Genomic DNA, 21,036 nt, shown 5'->3' with positions numbered 1-21,036 from the left:
TTTAAAACTCCAGTTTACTCGAGCATTACCGCGGGGAGGGGGACTGCTGTCTGACAGCTCTGTAGTCCCCACTAGTGGCAGGCGGCTGCATGACAGTTAAACAGCCTTGTACATGAATAAAACAGTAATTGGTTTAACCGACTGATATTTCTGGTGCCGACTAGCTAAGGGGTGGATGTTTAATCGTTGCGACGTCTAATCGCGCACATTCCTAATTTCAATACTATGTGGTATTGGATTATTTCAACCGAAACCATAAAGGTATTGAGTAGCGATATCCAACCCTGTCTAGCATTGGCATATCTCATATCAAAAGATATGATGCCACTTCAAATTGTTAAAAAGCCTGTTTGTTTTTCACTAAACAATGCCTATCTCTGTTCTACACAATCTTTCACTTATGAATGCTGAAGATTGAGGGTAGAAAGTGAAGGAACATTTAACTGGAATCTAAACTTTTTTCCTAAGACAATTAAGAGTAGTAGTATTTTGTGAAAATGATAGAAAGTCCCGCAGGCAATACGACAAGTGAAACCTTCAAATGAGATAAGACGAACCAGGAGTGTTATTCTCTTCGCTCGAGAATGTAACTGTAATATTTAAAGAAAGACCACACCACTTATATCTTAGCTTACTTAAACTTTACTCCCAACGTCCCTCACACACACATACACACACTCACATATGCACGCAGACACCCTCCCCACCCCTAATCAAGTGCACTGGGTGTTAATACACGCCTCCGATAGCAAAACCTTATCAGCTCTCAGCGTGATAAGAGGGCAAGATGAAAGGGGATGATGAACAAAGCTCATAAACATTGACAATCTATTTTCATTATACTATCCATGAAATGTCACTTGAATATTAAATGAAGCGAGGCTCAGACATGGCTGTTTTAATCAAATGAATTTCTACATCACGTGTTAGTTTTACTAAGAGTTGACCGAAACACTTTCCTCTCTTTGCTTTCCCCTCAGGATCTGGGCCTCCAGGGAACGTCGCTCAATGACATTTTGTACAAGAATGCAGCTTTTCTCAACCTGGTGGACCCCATCTCTCACGAGCTGCTGCTCGGTCTCGCCCGCGACCTGCAGTGTCCAAAAAGGGTGAGAATCCAGAACGACCCAGTTTATTTTAACTGTTACATTCATGAATTATGAAAAACCATCTATACAGATTTTACATTAATTAACAGGACAAGGACAACAACTGTAAACAGAGGAGAGACAAGCTGCGACATGTCTGCATTTATTAGCCATGCCCAAGTGCATGTGTCACGTTTGTTGTTATGCTTCTGTGACAATAATGAAGTGTCAGTTCTCTTAATATTAACACGGCTACAGAAGCATGGAAGGAAGCATGGAAAATGATACTGTAGGTGTTTAGCCAGTAGCATAATGGATCACCAGGCATGTTCTGGTGTCTCTAAAATGACTTCACTTTTAGGTGACATATTAACTTTTATTACGTGGAGATTTTGCATAAGTGGCTGGCTCCTGTTTTACAGGGGAAACGTGAGCGGCTCAGCACATGAGTTTTATGTATACAGCCCTAAATCACAAATTGCGAAAAGGGTTTTATAATGTGTACAACATATGACACCCTCGATCCTTAGACCCTCAAATCAGATAAGGACAAGCTCTGCTAAAAGTCTTAAATGGGAAAAAAGGGAGAAACTGCAGAAGGGACAACAGAGGAGGAGTTGCTCTTCCAGGAAAGACAGTCGATGTCATATACAGAGTTGACAGAAATAACAAGTGTAAAAACACAGTGTGGAGAAACTGAATGTCAAAACCTCATCTGTACAACTGCAAGAGCCAATAAATATAACAAAACTCCTTGCAAAATGGGACAGCACTGGTTTACATCAACAATATGTGACAACAGAATCAACATCCATAGAATGGTGATCACTGGCTTCTCTAGTCAGCGTATAAAAGTATTTTTAGGGCAAGATGCTGAGCCACAAATTGCTCCCAATGGTGCGTGAATGCATGTGAATCAAGGGCGTAAATTTAGACAGTACAGGTAGTGTGGTTGCACTGGGAACTGTGTGCTGGGGGGCCTATAGAGAGAACAGGTCTTGTGTTCAGCACAGTGAAATTACTGTTTTTGTTAATGGAGTCTGGTAGCTTTGACAAGAGTATAGATGGAGAATCCGTTAATGGCTTCCTCGTCAGAAAGGGCTGTGAAAATACTCTCAGTGTAGCATACACAAAATTTTGTTGATTTTTTTTAGGTGGCTACAATATGTTTCACTGCTGCCCTCTGTCCACAGCAGTACACTGTTATAACAGACCCTCCAGCAATGTGTTGGGTGGCAAATGAGCCCTTATGAGTGATTGCTACCTTAGAATTATGCCTGTGTTCAAAGAAGAACTGAACTGAATTCAAAAAGGTGCCATTTGCTATATATACCCTTGGAAAAGGCATATCCCTATTTTTGTCATATACAGTACACAGTAGATGCAAAGATGATTGCTGGGTAATATATATGTTGATGCCCTGTGTTGAGCCTCCGTTTGATCATGTGACGAGACGATATGTGCACAGTAGCATGTATTAGGGCCCATCGTAACAGCATGGACTGGGGCCTGTAACTACCTTACACCACTGGTGTGAATGTTTAACACTGAGAAGCAAGTGGCCTTGGCCACCAGTGTATGAATGTGTGTGCAATTTGTGTTTGTGTGTTTTGAGTGGCCGGTAGACTCCAAAGGCATTACACAAGCACCATCCTTTTTCTGTTGCATCATCATTTACATTTGAACATGTCTTTATAGGCACTTATAGATATTTTCAGCCATAGTTCACAATATATTCTGAGAAGTTTTTTTCCCCACCTGTTTTCATTTTTGAGTCTGCATGTGGAGGAGCTGCATTTGGAAGACAATCTGGAGGTGGAAATGAAAACTGCCTCTCAGTGCCAGCTACAAAGGTCGCACCTGCATGCTGTAGGGTGGGTAGTGGGAGGCACTGGGTCAGGGTTTGGCTCTGCAGTGGCACCATGTGGTCTGTCTTCCCTGCTGCTCATGTGCTCTTTCAGCACATCGGGTTGCAGCTGTGCTCCAGGACCTGCAGGTGTATGAGAGTACCTGCCTAGGTTGCTTCATATCGGAAAGAGTGGGCAGCTGCCCAGTGGTCATCACGCTGAGGTCAACAGGGCCTGAGGCCATGGTCAATGGCACTGAGGCTTGTGGGCCAGCGTGGCTTTGGCAGAGAACTTTGAGGGCTCTGGCAGGTGGCAGGTGTCCAGTGGGATCAAACTGGAGTCCGCTGAGTGCTGTGAAGTCTGTTTTGTAACAGGTAACAGAAACCTCTCACTGTTTGTGAGGGACATTATGAAAATTATTTGAGGGGGGAAGGTGGTCAGACAAGGTGAAGGGTATTATTCTTTTAGCTGAAGGTGTGATTTTTTCCCATCCCAAATTTATATTTTATCTATTTTATCTAAGTTATAGTTAATAGTTGCATCAAAAACACAGCTCCTATTTGTGCTGTGGGTCATAATGTTGCACCTTGCGGTCTGCAGAAGACAAAAAGACTTGTTTTTGTTTTTACATGTTGTCAAAGGGTCGTGCTGTTTTTTTTAACTCAAGACAAGGCTTCAAATACAGTTCAAAAGCCCTAGGAGGGCCTTGCTATTTTACAAAGTGAAACATCAGGTTCATTTCTGCTCAACAGGCCAGATATTTTTGTCCCTAAAGGTACAGTCCAAACCAAGGGCATTACTTTGTATTTAACAGTGATGGGGAGTGGGGACATAAAGGCTCAGATGTCTTTAACATAAGTGATTTTAGGCAACATAATGGGGGAATTGCTATAAGGTCAGTGTAGATAATTATAGCTGGTAGGGGGCAAAATGGTGCATCAAAAGGGCATAGCCAAGGCTACTACTAAGGGGTGTAGGGTTTAATTTTAACACTGTGGGAGGGACACACATGAAGTGAAAGATCTGGAAGTCCTCCCCCAGGAGACTTTGAGCATCAAACACTGCACTTCCTGTTTTCTGCTGTTTCTTTATGCACCAATTTATAATGGGATTTTTTTGTTTATGTAAAGGAAAACACATGATTCAGGTACTGTAGCAGGTTAAAATTCAAAATATAAAAATACAATGGAATATAATACATTAAGGCTCTCAGGCATTCTGTATTGCTTTCATATTTTATTTATATATATATATACTCTCCAACCTTTCCCATTTCATGTTATTCCTGCTGAAGTAACACACATGTATAGAAGGCATGATTTACCCATCTGTCCTGTTTTGTTCTTTAAATGTGCATGTTGCATTCAAGCCAATGACACTTGAATGAATTTTTAAATCATTTCTAAAGGATTTGATAGCTTGTGCTGTCATGTTCAGTGAGAGAAAGAATGGAAAGCTTGGACTGTGTTAAGAATTTACTTATTAAAATTACTGATCGGCACAGTATGCTAGGGAGTATTTCATTTTATTTTATTTTTTATGTAATTTAAATGTATTTAATTTTAATTTTAATTCAATTTAATTTAATTGTATTTTATTTAAATTTTAATTTTATTTTATTTTGTTTTGTTTTGTTTAGGTTACCTTTATTAAGGTTAATAGGTTTCCTGTCTTGTTAGTTACATGTAGCATTTCTTGGTGCAAGCTATATTTCAGAACATTTTTAACAAATAATGGTTTTAAACAAGTGATGAGGACAAAATCATTCAAATGAGTGGTGGGGACATGTCCCCAGCATCCCCACTGTGAATGACACTATATGGTCCAATAATGAATAGTTAGAACAACCCCATAATTCAAAACAAAGGACTAGCATCACTCTCTGATATGAACATTTTACAGCATCAAAGCATTAATAATTTACATTCAGTTGTCTAACATTAGTCTTTACCCATCAGTTACTTTGACACTCTAAATCTGTAAATCATGATTTATCCAGAATGGGAGTCAGCTCATTCACATGTAGCACAGCACACAAATCCAAAATATTAAAATTCAAATTACATTTCAAACTCTGGTATAAGGGTGAAGACACTACAGAAGCAGCTCAGAGTGGCTGTAAAACACAGACCCGGCAGCCATTACAGTTATCTGTAAGTCTGCACTTATCTCTTTTAGGAAAAGATGGGTTTCCTTAAGATAAAGCCACTGTGGTCCAGTTTTTACTTACCGAGCCCAGATGATAATCACCTGTGAGAAACTCTTATCTTATCGCTGTTTGCTTTGCCGGGGAAAGCCCAGGAGGACGGGAGGGAAAGTGAGGAGCTGGCAGCGTTCTCCTGACTGGCTGGCGACCCGTGGCAGGATACTGTGTCAGACGTGACGAGGATGTAGAGAGGCAGTGTGCTGGATTTAAGGCCTGGCAGCTGCCTCTATGCCCAGTATTTTCCACCACACTGAGATTTATTTAGATTATATATTCAAGGACATATTGAGGGTTGAAAGATGCATATTCTGTGAATGTTTTGAAGCTCATGGTCTTCAGTTTCTGACAGTTCATTTAATGTATGTTGTGATGCGCTCAGCTTTACAGACCCATGATTAACGCCTGTAATGCTTATAGAATTAAGTGACTTCGTCGATCCTTCCAGTCCACGGATTCACATTTTCTAAGAATACTTTGACTGCGAATCAGTATGCGCAGCTATAACATTGTGTTCAGTCATCCAAGCGGCTGAAACAGCAGCAATGAATGTTCTGAAGTATGAGGCATGTTTGTTTGTCGCCCAAGAAAGGAAGTGGCAGTGGGAATGGTTAATCGCCTTAAGGTAAATTGCCCCTGTCTTTTTTTCTCTCTCGCCACATTGCCTCTTTCTTGTTGTCGTGTTGTACCATTAATTAGATTTACCCTGCTCAGCACAACCCATTCCATTTAAAGTCTTAGACAGAGGTGGGAGAGAGAAAAGAGAAGGCAGGGAGAGGAGGGGGAGGAGAGACATTGAGCAAGAGGGGAGGCGAGAGGGAAAATAAATGAATGTTTCTATGTAGAAAATGTTTGAAGCGGCTGTATTCAAAGGACAAGAGAGAAACACTTTGTGACTGTGTGGAAATCAGTGCATCAGTTGTTTGCAGGAAGAAAGAAAGCAAGATCAGACATCCGGAGTTTATAAATTACTTTTGCCTTGTGAATATCTAACAGCTCATTTTCCATACATGCAACATTCAGAGATGATTGGTGTGTTAGAATGTGTGATCCCTCAAACTGTTCCATTTATCCCCGAGCAGCCACTGTTTGAGCTTGATTAATATGTGTCACCCATCATTTGTCCTCCGTGTGTGTTACAGGAGACTGACTCATTCAAGTCCACCAACAAAATCTGCCGCCAGCTGATTTACCACCTGACCCCTCACTCCAAGTGGACGAGACAGAGTGTGCCCAGGAGGAAGTCTCAGGCCTGGTGAGTGTGTCCTCTTTGCTGCCGCCACACGCTGTGCCATCACTCTGAAGACGGACAGTCGCAGCCACAGTAAACACATACATCACCATAAGCATTAGTGCGCTCATAAATCTCCGGGGAGCCTCTTTGAAATACTAGAGCAAGTTTGGAAGAAGTCCTCCACCAGTTTGTGGGAAGATTTGCCTCCAGTATGTCAAGGTTACATCTGTGATAGTGTGTTAATTAGGACTGAAAGTTTTTTGTCGTGATGTTAAAATGATTCCCTACTGGGAACATATCACTCTTTAATTCTCACCACGAATGAAAATTGATTTGAAAAACAGCAGTTTATTCTCATTATATGATGTCATTCTTACATAATTCTTTGATTTTTAATCAAGCAATTGCTCGCTAATGTGCAGTGTCTTTGAGGTGGAAAACAACACAATGCCAACCATACAGAATATTTCATCTGTGTCTCAGCACATCATGAGTAGTGGTTATAATGGAGAGTCTGACCATCTTTATAGTGCTGAATGGATATTATTAGTGTAGAGCTTTGATCGGGCCCAAGAAATCCAGCCCGACCCCACCCGAGCCCGTGCATGTTCTGTCCGAGCCTGGCCTGGCCCATCCCTTTAACTGTAATTATGAGCGGTTTAAACCCGACATTTTTTTTTAAGGATACGAACGTGGACATTGAAGGCTGACTCTCATCTCATTTCTTTCCATGGCAAGCCCTCCTCATGTGCCTCTTAAGTGTGAGGTCCCCGTCTTTTTGCTGTCATATACCAGTATCGTGCAGCACTTGGTGCACTTGACGAAGCCGACACACACGTTGTCACTGTCGACATCTCACATGTGCACGGCCAGTGGCGCCGTCAAGGTGTGATAAGTAGTTGGTTCCATAGCCTAAGTCTATTATGAGGAGCCCACCTCGTCTGAGCCTGAGGATAGTGGTGGGGAATTACGGCCAGGTCGGGTCTGGGTCGGGTTCGGGCTCGGGCAGAGAATCTAAGCTCTATATTAGTGCTGCAGTGGCTGCAGATTGGGTTGGAGGTCTGCATAATTAAATCACTTGTTCACCGTCTGCATTTTTGCACCTAAAGTTTGTGATTATCTAAAACATATTTTGCCTGAGCTGAACTGTAACCTGCCATTTTTGTTTATGTAGCTTGAATTGATCCAGCTGTATGACTGTAATAACGTTAATTTAGATTCAATATCTATGACAGTTGTGTGGAAGCACTGATGACGTTTGGAGAGGGCCTCAGTGCCTCAGCACCTACGATTCTCTTTAGTATCACAAAACACACTCAGAGCACACGTATTCTGGAAAACAGAAGCAGATTTTAGTGAAAATTCCCATAAAATACCAGGATGTGACTAGATTAGCAACACATTATTGTTCTGAACCAAATTCAGCCATATCATTATGTGTTAATTAGAGGTGAAATAAATCCAACCATGTCCCTGAGGAAAATCATGTCGAAAGACAATGAAAAACAAAGGTGACTGTGATTGATTAAAATGTGGAATTAATTTGTGATGTCTTATGGACGTGCTTCTCATTTTTGTTGCATTTAATACACTGAAACAAAGTGTTTTTTGCTCCTATTTTTCATGAGTTGAAAAGTTTCTCTATGCAAACAAAAGGCTGAGTCCACTCAAATTATGTTCATAAATTTGTTTCAATCCATGTTAGTGAGCGCTTTGCCAACTTAATCCAAAATCCATCCACCAGACAAGTGTGGCATGTCAAGGTCTTGATTAAACAGCATAATTACCACACTGATGTGCCTTAGGATGGTCCCAGTGAACGATCACTCTAAAATGCTATTGGCATGCAGAAATATCAACCAGACCTGTTGCAGATGAATTGAGTATTCATTTTCCTATCATAAGCCCTCTCCAGTGTCATTTCCGAATTTGGCAGTAGGCCTACGTCCAAGTGGTCTAGTGAGCCAACCCAGGACCTCCACATCCAGCTCCTTCACCTGCAAAATGGTCTGCTACTGAGATGAGCTTCTCTGAGAGGGCTTGTCAGAGTTTATGCAGAAACTCTTCACTTGTGCAAATCGAACGGCCTCCTGAGGCTGGCTCCAAAAATGAGTCAGTCCCCATAGACACCCATGCACCAGCTTTACAGCAGAAATAAACATGTTTACAGCCTGGTACAAAAGATCACCTCGGGCCCTAGAGCTAATTTCCACATTCATGATAACTGTAGGGGGGGTGATATTTTATAAAGCTCACCTGTATAAATCTAATTAAGGTTATTAAGGTATTAAGTCAGGCATAATTAAGGGTGTGGCTGCCTGTAACGACAGGCTGTCTGCAAGGCGTCACCAAAGTCTATGAGTCAGAACCAGCCGTCGCTTCTCCACAGCTCCAACCTCTCGTCCAAATATAGTCACTTGTGGTGCCAAAAAAACAAGATGGTGACAGCCAAAATGCCAAATTTGTCGCTATAGCTATAGTCTATGGTTATTACACATGGTATGCAGTTGTAAGGCTGGTTGGATGTGCTGCCAAATTCTCTTAAATTACATTGGAGATGGCATTTGGTAGTGAAATGAACATTTAATTAAGGGGCAACAGCTCTGTTGGATGGTCCCTGTAGTCAGCACGCCAAAGCCACACTCCTCCAAAACATGTCACATCTGTGGCATTGTGTTGTGTTTGTCATTTTATTGTGATCATCCTAAAACCCCTAAGTAGTAATGAGGCTGTTTAATCGGCATCTTGATATGCCACATTGCAAAGTGCTCACTAACACAGATTTAAACACATTTTTGACCATTATTTGAAACAATTAAGCCTTTTGATTGCATAGAAAAAGTATTAGATCTTTAATTTCAACTCATGAAAGATCAGAGCAAAAACAAAAGTGTTGCATTTATATTTTTGTTCAACATAGACGTATTTTCATGTATGGTTTTTGTTTTTTAACCAAATCTAGCATTGCAACTTTTCACCTGTCAATTTATACTTTATTTCTTCTTAGTACCCAAGGTTTATCCTCCACACTCTGGAACTAAACTGTTGTCAGGTTTTAATAGAGGGTCATCACATCATCAACCGGCATTACTGTCTCACGAGGATGATACGTCCATTTTCACACTTGCCTCTCAGCAGCAAAATTGTGACAAAAACAGCCTCACACCATCTAAAACACCACCCGTGACAAGTGTGATGTGTTTACAGAGATTTCAGTGACCCAGAGTATTTTTTTTTCTGCGTCTACAAATGTCTCCGAGAATGATCTGAAGCAAAACAGAAACTAATAACTAATAAAAAAAAAGTTGAAGATGAGGAGCGTGACTGAACAGTCGGAGCCAGATTTAAACTCGGACCAACTGTCGCCTAACTGCAGGCTATCAGAGATCAGACACTAATTGTCCACGTTTGGGTGAGAAAAGAAAAGCAACAGAGAGACGCAGATTGCAGCGACTGTACAAACACACTGTAAACAAACAATGCTCTCTAACTCAGACTAAGTAACAGGTACATCTGTGGAGAGGTTATTAAAGAAAAAGAAAAAAAGCATCTCTAATGATGATCATGAGGCTCCCTCTCCCTGAGCAATTAACCCAGATTGAAAGATTTTTTTGACAGCTTGAGTTAACTTCCCGCCCCTGTCTCTTGGTTGCAGTATTTCGAAATAACACTCAACAGAACAACAAGGCAGACTCTCCCAGTGTGCTCATTAGCAAGCTCTGTCTCCCTCCCAGCCTCAACTGCAAGCATCCAGGCAGCAGCACTTACTGTAGGACTCAAACCAGACTGTTTCCTTTCTCTGTGAATATGACGCCCACTAAAACCAGCAAATATTGGAGTCTTTGGATCAAATGAAGCATTAGGGCACAGTTAGTATGGTTTCAAATGCTTTTCTGTTATTGATCTGTTCATTAGGGCTCTTTCTCTGTTTCCCTCTCCTCAGTGTCTCCTCCTACCTTTACCTTTCTGCTCTTCCTTTTCCCTTTTCCTCCCCTCAGCCCCTCCATTTCTCCTACTTTAAAATCCCTTTCCTTGCATTGATTTTCTTCCTCTCCTCCTTTCCTGTGGGATTTTCCTCTCCTTCTTGTGAGAGTCCATTTTGTTCAACAGTTGCCACACAGAGCGGTTCTGCAGTTTGAGCTGAGGCTCTGGGGAAACGCTCTGTCAGACGGAGAGAAAAAGGGGGAGGCGGAATCACTGCAAGGTTGCCGATTAGAAGTCGTGTTTTCCCCTCTTCCTTCCCGCCTCGCTTGGAATTGATCGCCAATTTGATCTCTTCATATTTAGGGATGAAAAAGCATTAGCTATCACATAACCTATATTGCATTCTTACGTTCTTATTTCCTTCAAGTGATACTGAAAAGCCTATTTGATCAATCTGGAAGTGCCGCAGCCTGCTCTCCAACCGGGACTCAAATTGAATTGTTTTCATGGAGTGTATGCAATTGGTTGCAAATCTTCAAGAGATAACACATAAATCACGATTCAAGCTTTATTACTCCAGCCTGCTTTGCTTTTATGACACTGTAACTGCAAAGCAAGAGTGTCACACTTTATGTATTATCAGGGCAATTTCATTTTTCCCTCTGCAGCTTCATGTGCCAGGTCTCTGAGAAGCACAGTATTGCTGAGTCCCCAGAGGAGTTCTTAATGTTATTGTAATTGGTATTGAATTTCAGATTAATCAAGCTCATATTTTTTTATGACACTAAAATTGCCCTTCCAGCACATTTTGAAGAGATTGGACTCCGATTGCAGATGCTATTTCATGGCTTGTTTTTACTGCGAGGCAGTAATTGATGCGAGGCTCTTACAGCAGCTATTACAGACATCTTCAGTACGTTTAAAGAAATTACTGTGGCTCGAGAACGCGACTCAATTCTTGTATTTAGTGTTAAGCTTTGTAGAGTGAAGACACTCCAAGTATTGAAGGAAATCTAAGTGCATCTTGCATTTTATTTGCTTTATTTGAGTCAGCATAGAATGTAATGTTCCGCAGAATAGCTGACGGGATTAAGTGCCAATATTCAGTCGTGTAGGTCGTGCCGACTGATGATAAGAGTGAAACGAGACAGCTGTTTGGGCAGGTGTAATTAGCTGTGGGTGAGCTTTGATAGTCTGTCTGAGTCTTGATATTTGACCCAGACCTCACACTGTTCAGACTAAAGTGCCTTTCCTCCCACAGCTCACACACAAACTCTGTCCTAAAGAAATGTCATTGGTTTTATTTATCTGCATATAAAGCTTAATAGTTACTGAAACTAGGCTATTGGAGTAGTAACAAGCAGTATGTTGCCAGCTAGCGTCTTTGGCGTGACTTCCACATGTTCACCTGCCAAAAAAATATAAACAGTCTGCATGTATATCTGCAGATCTTCGCAGCTTGAGATTGAAATAACAAACACTTCCCTGAGATAGCAGTCAGAGTCCAAACACTCACTGCTCTGCTGATCTCAGTCAATAACAACATCTGGCAACATTTAACACCTCAACATGTTTGAAAACACATCATATTTAATGTTGCACTGTTCAAAAATGGTGAAATACGACAGCAATGTTCACAAAGAAGTGGAAACACTCGGCCTCATGTCTGCACAATGTCATCATGTGCTCTCTTAGTCATGCAAACAATGTTAAACAAAACTGTTACGAAACCAGGATTATGAGAAAGATTGAGTGAAAGAGGGGTCTGCAGTTTTGCCTGATATTGCTAAACTCCAGCCTGATTTCTCGTAAGACCCTTAAACCCAGTCTCAACATGACAAAGATGCTCCAGCATTCTGCCTCTCCTCTCCATCAGCAGTGACAGCACCACATTGACCCCTCCATAGACTGCTAAAGGGATCAGTGCACTTCAAGCTTGCTTGTCATGTTGTCAAACAGCATCTGAAACACCCACCACCTGGCTGCTAGCAAGAAAGCCATCCCACAAATATGACTGCAGCCAAACCCTCCGAAAAGGACGACTGGACTGCAACTGTCAGTGAAATAAACCGTATGGAGAAATGTACTCTTTGCATTCTTCACCCAGCTCCACCACATTTCATGTTTACAGCTGAGTGCAGCATCATTAATTGTTATGACAGCAGGCTAATTTATTCCCATTCGAAACAGCACACTTTTGCCTTAAAGGAATACTTAACCCCCCGAAATGACCATTTGTGTATCAGTTACTCTCCATGTGTTCAACCTTTGTTTTTCTCAGACTTCCAAAACAGACAGCCTTTTCCGACAGGGAACTGAACGTAAAGTGAACTTATCTATGCTCTTTCCAAAGCCAGACTCCATTGACAAAAACAGTAATTTTACCTCACTGAACACAGGAGCTGCTCATCGAGCCCGGTCTCTCTCTGAAGTCATTGAAATCTGGTGCTTGGGCAGTGACTTGCGGCGTCAGAAACCAACAAAAAAAGGCATCCTGTAACATCGACATGGTACGTGGCCAGTTGCTGTTATAGTTTAACGGTGCCTGGTGGCATCAGGGGAAAACGCAGCGGGACAAGAACAAAAGTTAAGACGGCGAAAGTGTGTGTGGGCAGGAGGGTCGGGTGGTGGATGGGTCCAACAAACACCGACTTTCACCCGAGAGAGCGGTGTTCGCATCCTGTAAAATGCCAAACCCTGTTATTTTTTCCTCAACCTAATGTAACCACATGTTTTTGTTCCCTTCAGCTTACCACGTGCATTTGTTGTTGAAGGAAAAATAACATCAATTTGCGGTGTTGTACCAACGTAGTGCATTTATTTTGAAAGAGACTATGTAAATGTTAAATTTCCTGTGAAAACAGAAGCGTATCTTGAAAGAAGACAATGCATGTAACAGGCAGAAGTTGACAGTGTCCCAATATGCCAACAACCAATGCACCCAGGGTACCTTGCAAAGTCCATGACCAAGCACATCAATATGTGATGGGGTTGGAGTGAGAATGTGTTGGCTGGTCTACCACTGCCTTGATCAGTTTGTTAGTTTTTGTCATTGAGTGACTTTGGTGTTTTAAAAGCTATGTTTGGATTCACCAAAGTCACACAGCGACACAAACTACCTAACTGATCGAGGCAGCAGTAGACCAGCAACTCCTGTGCTCAGCAAGGTAAAAAGGGCTGTCTGTTTAGGAGGTACTGACCATATGACTGGATTAATGAGACTTGGATCATACTGTACAAGTTGTGTGAGAGTTAGAAATGGATGTTTTGATATAGTTTTGACTTCAATTCATCAAGAATTTTCTCAGTTTTTGGATTCTGCTCTCATCTGAGGCATGAAGGCATGGCAGTAAAACAAAGTTGTCATCCTAAATTCAACATAACACAAGGTGAATAATTGTTTTACAAATAGTCATTTGGGGGTGAAGTATTCCTATAAGACAACACTTTGTACAAACTAGTTTGACTGATTGATCAAAGCAGACTGGCGCCTAAAGAATCCTGATGTGACACCCAGCAATGTTCCCCATGTTATGTTGCAGCTGCAGCCCAAACTTGCAGGTTTGCACTCAATAACATGTCAGATCCCAACTTTTCTTCACTAGAGATTCTGCTCTTCTCATTGTTGAAGTTTAATATAATTCCATGAAGTCTTATTATCTGACTTGCCCTGATAAAATGCTTTTCCCCCCACACACTGTAGAACCATGTTACATCTCTGAACACACCCATAGAGGCCGGTGCAGCTATGTTTTTCCTCCTTTCAAAATTTAGTGAAGGGTTACTCCTTAAACTGTCTCCTGCCTCAACTATGGAAACATGCTCCCCGCTCGGCTCTCAAAATACTCCCCTCAGCCTGTGGCTCATTCAGATCTTTGCGGTCTGACTTGTCCTCAGCCTCCCAAATTTTTCCTTCATCAAATCATCCTCTGCTACCTCCAGAGGTTTCCTGTGGCTCACGATGCGTACAATCAGTATGAGGCTGCCACAGTGGCCACAACTCAGCACCTACGGGCCAATGCCTATCCTGCACACCAACCTGTGACCGGCATCATGATGCTCACAAATTGATCTCTCTCGCTTATATCACCAGTATTGGAATATCCTCCCCCCTTAAACAAGATAACCACCTTTTTCCTGTCCTTGCTCATGGGCTAAAAAACTAATTTCCTCAAGTGGCACCTCACATCATCCTCTCACTTCCTAATCACACCCCGCCAAGCATTAGCCAGTGAAAAGCCATCCAGGCATCTTGGCTATGACTATATTTGGTCGAGCAGTGAAAGTTTTTTAGACGTCTGCATAATAGCCAGGATGCTTATGACCACTTTTTTTAACTGCATTTCCACAACTGTACTTCTAGTCCGGATCCCTAGACGGCTTTTCACCGGCTAATCACCGGAGAAGTGCTCACTGGGATTCTCTCTCCAGTTTCTCCCTGCTCTGCTCAGGCTAATTTGCTCTAATCTTTGAAGAAATCCCCTCTACCTCTCTTCCTCGCTGTTATTTTGAGCTCTTCTCCCTTACATGATCCTTCCAGAGCCACAGCAATATTACCAAGGCACTACACCTTCCACCTTCACAGCCTTCAATATTGTACACGTTGGTGACCTATAAATTAAGCTTGCTCTGCTGTCCATTTCATCAAGGTCATGTCTACATGATGGAAAATCTTTTTGTTATTTCTATGTATTGGCCTTTCATCCGCAGTAAGCTGGCATATTAACCCTTAAAACTATGTCTTTTTGAGGCATGTTTGTGTGACCATATTGTTTTTCTAGAGTGCTGCAATTTCATACACGAAAAAAAGGACAAAGAACAAATTTTAGCGAAAGAAGATGAAAGTGTTATGAGTCCTTGGAGAGATATAAATCACAGTCATAATAATGACAATCCAAAAACCCATCAGCTATTGGTCTGACAACGATAAACCTCTGGGGCAAGGGTCAGTATTTCCGGAGATCTGATGTAGCCAAGACTTCCTCTTCCATGTGCTGGTCATTTTGGACAATTTCTACATACTACATATCTGTGTATTTGTATATCTGCAAATGCACAATTCCCCTTTAGCTCTCCACAGGGACTGTTAACCTTCCACTCAAATTGGTCAATACTTCAGTGACTATAAACGGAAAACCAGAACGCATCCAATTTGCACCACAAACCATCAACACTTCAGAAATGGCCGTGAGCCACAAAAAAGGATGGCAAAGCTGGGGAGTCAAGTGGACCACACACTGTGCCATGCCATTGTTGCTAGGTTCATAATTTCAAAGCCCCAACAGTCCAAACAATGTCCCATTAGTCTGAAAGGCCATTTGTCCAACAGCCCTGTATCCTGAAAACAAATGTGCATTACTCTGAAGGGCTGTTTCTCCAATGGCACTTTACCAAAAAGAAGCACATGGCTAATTATTATGCAGAATGTGTCACGTGTCAGTTCAGAAGACCCAAATGCAGACCAACAGACAGTCAGAGTTTCTAACAAAAAGCGAGCTTTAATGTAGCCGATTGAAAACATCCAGCACAGGCAGGCAACTCAGAGTCCAAACGAAAGCATAACAAAAAACAACCTGAAAACCAATGAACCAATGGGAAAAACACAATGAACAGGGATGAATGCAGAAGGAACACAGGAGGAAAACAGACAAACTGACCAAGGACAAAGGGAAACACACAGGTATATATACACAGAAAAATAATCACAAGGACGAGACACAGCTGGAGCAGGAGGACATGGGCAAAAGGAGGGAAATGGAGAGGCCATTTACACGTACACGGTGATTTTGATAAACGGAGACATCTTCCTTCGTTTGTGCCCTTCGTTTACACGCAAACGGAGATTTCTCCTCCGAAAACGAGTCTTTCTAAAAACTCCGGCCAGAGTGGAGATTTTGGAAAACTCCGGTTGCGCGTTTGCATGTAAACTGAGATAAACGGAGATAAACGGAGTTATAGGCAGCCCACGTCACAACATGCGCCGGAAGTTGCGCCTGTGTCAAAAGTGCGACCTATGTTGCTATGGTGACAACGGATACATGGAAGGCTTGAGCCTCTCGTTACACTGCCACCTACAGGTTTGGCATGCTCTTGTGTATATATACACGGGTAAGTGTAAACGAAGATCTTTTTGAAAACGGAGATGGTGAAATGTCCGTTTATGAAAATAGCCGGCGACGTGTAAACGGCCTTGGAGATTGGCTAACAACAAGGGTGGAGCAGACAAGACAAATACAGAACAGGTGTGAAGGGAAGACTCTGGGACCAGGGAAGGACTAACAAGACAGGTGTGACAGAAAACAAGCGGGAAAACACACAAAGACAGGAAATAAAACCAGACACGACACATGAGTAGAGAATCTACGAAATAAAACAGGAAGCAGATTAAACACGAATGAACCACATGAAACAAGGAACACAAACAGTCCATAGGATAACAGAATATGAACAAACCCAGGATCATGACAGATTGACTTCAATAGACCTTCCTCTGATTGGCCTACTCTGATATTTTTAACCCTAACCGGTATTACTCCTGAACATAACGTTGCCTAAACATAACCATTGAAACAATCACTACTAGCCAATCAGAGGCAGAGTAGGTCTAATGATGTCATTCAGCATAATAATTAGTCATGTACTTCTGTCTGGGTGAGCATGTAGCCTATTTTCTGGATAGCAGGCTGTCCAACAAATGGGCTTTACATCCAGTGGTATGAAATATGAACCAAACAATGGGCAGTCCCCCTAAATACTTTAAGAAGGAAAGGCAAGAATATGTTTTCCTATCATGTAGGAGATACGTGTGGCTAAATAAATGGCAGGGTCAGGTTTTCAGGTAGCCAAGACGGAAATATCTCAGTGACTATTGGATGGATTGCCATGACATTTTGTACAGACATTCGCAAACATTAGCAAATGTTAACATCCTAACATGCTGAACAAAGATGTTGAAGATGGTAAACATTATACCTGGTAAATAACATGTTAGCGATGGAATTGTGAGCATGTTAGCATGTTAGCATGCAGACATTAGCCATAAAGTATGACCTAAGAGGCATCAAAGCTTTTTAAAGCAGGTAACTGCAGGAAATTCCTTGAGCCAGAGTTGCACTCAGTATGTTCTTACCTTGAGGTGATGCCCCAATAATAATACTACTACTACTAATAATAAGCTGTCATCTATGATCTGATTAAACCTACTCTCTGTGACACAGCTGCCCTGCCATATCTGGAAAAATAAGCCAGATAATTCTTCCTTATTGCATTTACTGTACATGTGGCATCCGTACACTGAGCCATGTGTCATCTGCCTTTGACACGTGTATGACCTATTTCTGGAGCCAAGTCACCCCCCTGAGGTGTGCACTGGAAGGCCGAACAGGTTCTGACTCAGCAGGCCTGACCTCTGACTGGCGCACAAGGTCGACTCCTAAGGCGAGGGCAAAAATCTCACAGCACGGGGAAGGAATATTTGAAAAACATATATACGCAATCACAGATGTCCGTTTTCTTTTTGGAAGGGTTTTGCTTTCTCTGCTCATATTTCCAGTCTGCTCAATCTGCTTTCTAGTTGACCTCCACTTTTAATAGAGACTTAAAGATCCAGCCACCATCCTCGTCCATGAATAATTGAAGGCTTCCCGCGGTACAGACGGAGATCCTGGAGGGTGAGGGGGAGGAGGAAGAGAAGCTCAGTATCCAATCCATCGCTCCAATCTACAGGGTACTGGGGCCATAATGAGATAATGAGAATGATTAGATGTCTTGACCGGTAAACATGAGGTCGGAGGTGTTTTTAATTTAACAGAAATTTAAAAAAAAAAAACAAAAAAAAAACTGAGGCTTTAAATAACAGAATTTCAAGACTTAATTGGTTTATATCCAGGGATCGAACCTCTCTTAACCTCTCATTGATTGGATTTTAACTGTAAATCTGAGATAAGGCTGCTGCTGCTCAAGAATAGAGCTAAAAAAATAACAGAAACAAGGACTGTGTGCTTCAGATGATGTGTGGGTCTCTTTAAAGCTGGTACAGATCACTCCCCAACGATCAAGCCCCTCGGTCTGTGTTCACAGCCCTGCATTTTAATGCTGATTTCATAACTGTGCCTTGACATACTATAGCAGACACAGGCGTACTCCTCCATGCCATACAGTTATGTAATGCAAACTGTTTTCTGTGTTATGTCGCAGTATTCTTTTCTCCTAAGCATCCAATTTGTCACATCACATCAAGTCATGGGTGAATTTATAGCTCAGCCGTGGAATACATTTTGCATTTTACACGCTGCACAGTTGCATTATGGTACATTCTGTACCAAGAGGTTTTATAATCATTGGCACAGGAAATATGCTTTTATCTTTGGTCAGAAGTCACATATTATTTGAGGTAATCCATGTCGCATCCGTGTGAGGATGTTTGAGGTATTTCTGGTGTCAGTTTAAGGGAAATGAGATTTACAAAAGAAATGAAGACCTCTTCCTCCTTTTCTTCTTTATTTTGGATGTGCACATTATACAACCCAGCAGCCAGAGCAAAATGTTGGCATTGTAGATTCCTGCAAACCCTGGGTATGTTACATCTGTACATTTTATACATATCATATCAGCATTTTTAAACTGACATAGTGTAGGAGCTGACTTTGTCATCAGGAGGGGATAGTGGATGTCGTGACACCTTGGTGAGATGCCCGCCAAACTGCAGACCATTGTTCAAGACCAACAAACATCAAAAACTGTTGCTTTTTAGGGAGTCATTACTGCTTTTCCGGCAGCTTTTTAGCCACCAAACATTGATGCTTTTTAGCGTGTTTCCACCAGGGATAGTGCACAAGAAAAGCATTGTTTTTTTACCGTAATATTGCTGTGTTTCCTGTTGGGATGGCGCCACGAAAAGCATTTATTTTTTACCAAGACATTGCTGTGTTTTCTGCCAGGATAGCACCCTGCAACTCAGTCTCACTCCAAAGTTGGCGAAATCCAGCGCTTGGGCAGTGACTTAAGGTGTCAGACACTGATGGAAAAGTTGTCCTTAAACATCCGCATTGTCCTTTTATGGCGCTCAGTGGCATCAGGGGGAAACGTGGCAGGACATGAACAAAAGTAAGGGGAGGAAAGTCCTAGCAGGACGGGCGGGACTGATGTTGGATGGGTCCAACGAACACCAACCTTCACACGGGAGAGCGGTGTTTGCACCCCGTAAGATTATTAAGCTAAACTCTGTTCTTTTTTCCTAAACCTAACCACATGTTTTTGTTGTCTAAACCCAACCACATGCATTAGCACAAGAAATGTCAATTGGCGGTTTTGTACCTGTGTAGTGCATTTATTTTAAGAGACAGTATGTAAACGTTAAATTTCCTGTGAAAACCAAAGTGTATTTTGAAAAAAGACAATGCATGTAACAGGCAGAACTTGACACGGTGTCCCAGAACATCAAAAACCAACGCACCCAGGGTACCTTTCATGTCATATTTGGACGTGGAAAGTCCATGACCAAACGTCAATATGTGACAAGGTCGGAGTGTGTTGTCCCTTGAAAAGTGATTGTTTTTTACTATAACATCGCTGCAATTTCAGTGAGGATTGGGCCGCCAAAACTAAGTATTTTAAGTGAAAACCTGAATTTTACCCAAACTGTAACCAAGTGGTTTTTGTGCCTTAACCGTGCCAAACATATAATACATAATATTGTACAATTATGTATTATGTGGTTGGGAATATATCCAAGGTTTGCAGAAACTTATGATGCTAACATTTATTCTTTCGATTGAGTTGTATTATATTATGTTTTTTTGCTCTCCTTCTCACTTTTTTGTATGTTGTATTGTACATTATATCACTCCTGTTTGTGCTGTTCTGCACATGCTGTGTGGTTTCTCACATTCACATCCAAAGAGCCCATGAGAGTTGCATGATGGAGTAGCTGAAACCTAAGAATGATTCGACAGCCCCTTGAGTCCTTTTCTGTCCTTCTCTGGGCTAATTAAAACTCCACCTTCACACCTGTACAAAAGGCTGGTGAGAATAATGATGCTACATCTGCACGGATTTGACTCAGCTGTTTGTAAGGTGGGAATGTGGCCCATGTTTTTAATGACTTTTTAAGGGCACATGTGCTGTTCCCATCACTGCTGTCAGTTCACTTTGTGTTGACATCAACATTTCCCAGGAAACTTCGAATTCAAAGTTTCAAAGAAGCAAGGGACTGATCTGAGATGTCAAAACACTGCACAGCCCGGAGTTGAGGCATTGACGACGAACAATAGGGGAAGCCTTTATCAGCCCATCCGTTTAATGTTTCACTGAAATTTAATCCAAATCCAAATGAGCTTTGGAGCTATATTTTCCTTCACAGTAAATGTGCCATTATCCCCATGAAACTGGAAGACACTGGATGGTGTAGGCAATCACCACTTTCACGTTTCCCAGCACATTTTCTGCAGAACCGTAGTATCAGTGTGACAGTCGCATAGTTGAGGCAAATTTAACCACATTTTTTTGCTCAGAGTGACTGTACAGGATTCTCATTAACACGGGCCAGACTGTACCAAAGCACTCACACATTTGATGTTCAAACTGAGTTGGGTTAAACAAACAAGAACAGGAAATGTACAGCCCCGTAGCCCGCAGTAACATTCCTGCAGCAACATTCAGATAACACAGAGGCACAGAAATAAATGAGCAGTTCTTTATCAGCTCGCTTTTCAAGGATGAGTTTTTACATTAGGCCCTCGT

At 41.8% G+C, this 21,036-nt stretch overlaps 1 protein-coding gene across 1 annotated transcript in view; it reads left to right on the top strand.

The window, feature by feature from the left end:
• lrrc75bb (leucine rich repeat containing 75Bb) overlaps positions 1–21,036 on the top strand; it is a 45,230-nt gene that overhangs the window by 9,570 nt on the left and 14,624 nt on the right. Inside the window, exons 2-3 of the mRNA XM_033646166.2 lie at positions 981–1,109; positions 6,281–6,393. Coding sequence (XP_033502057.1) covers positions 981–1,109; positions 6,281–6,393 — 242 coding nt within the window. The remainder of the gene's footprint in view (positions 1–980; positions 1,110–6,280; positions 6,394–21,036) is intronic.

This window comes from Epinephelus lanceolatus, chromosome 19 (genome assembly GCF_041903045.1).
Source record: "Epinephelus lanceolatus isolate andai-2023 chromosome 19, ASM4190304v1, whole genome shotgun sequence".
Taxonomy (NCBI): domain Eukaryota; kingdom Metazoa; phylum Chordata; class Actinopteri; order Perciformes; family Serranidae; genus Epinephelus; species Epinephelus lanceolatus.
This window is presented reverse-complemented; position numbering and strand designations above follow the sequence as displayed.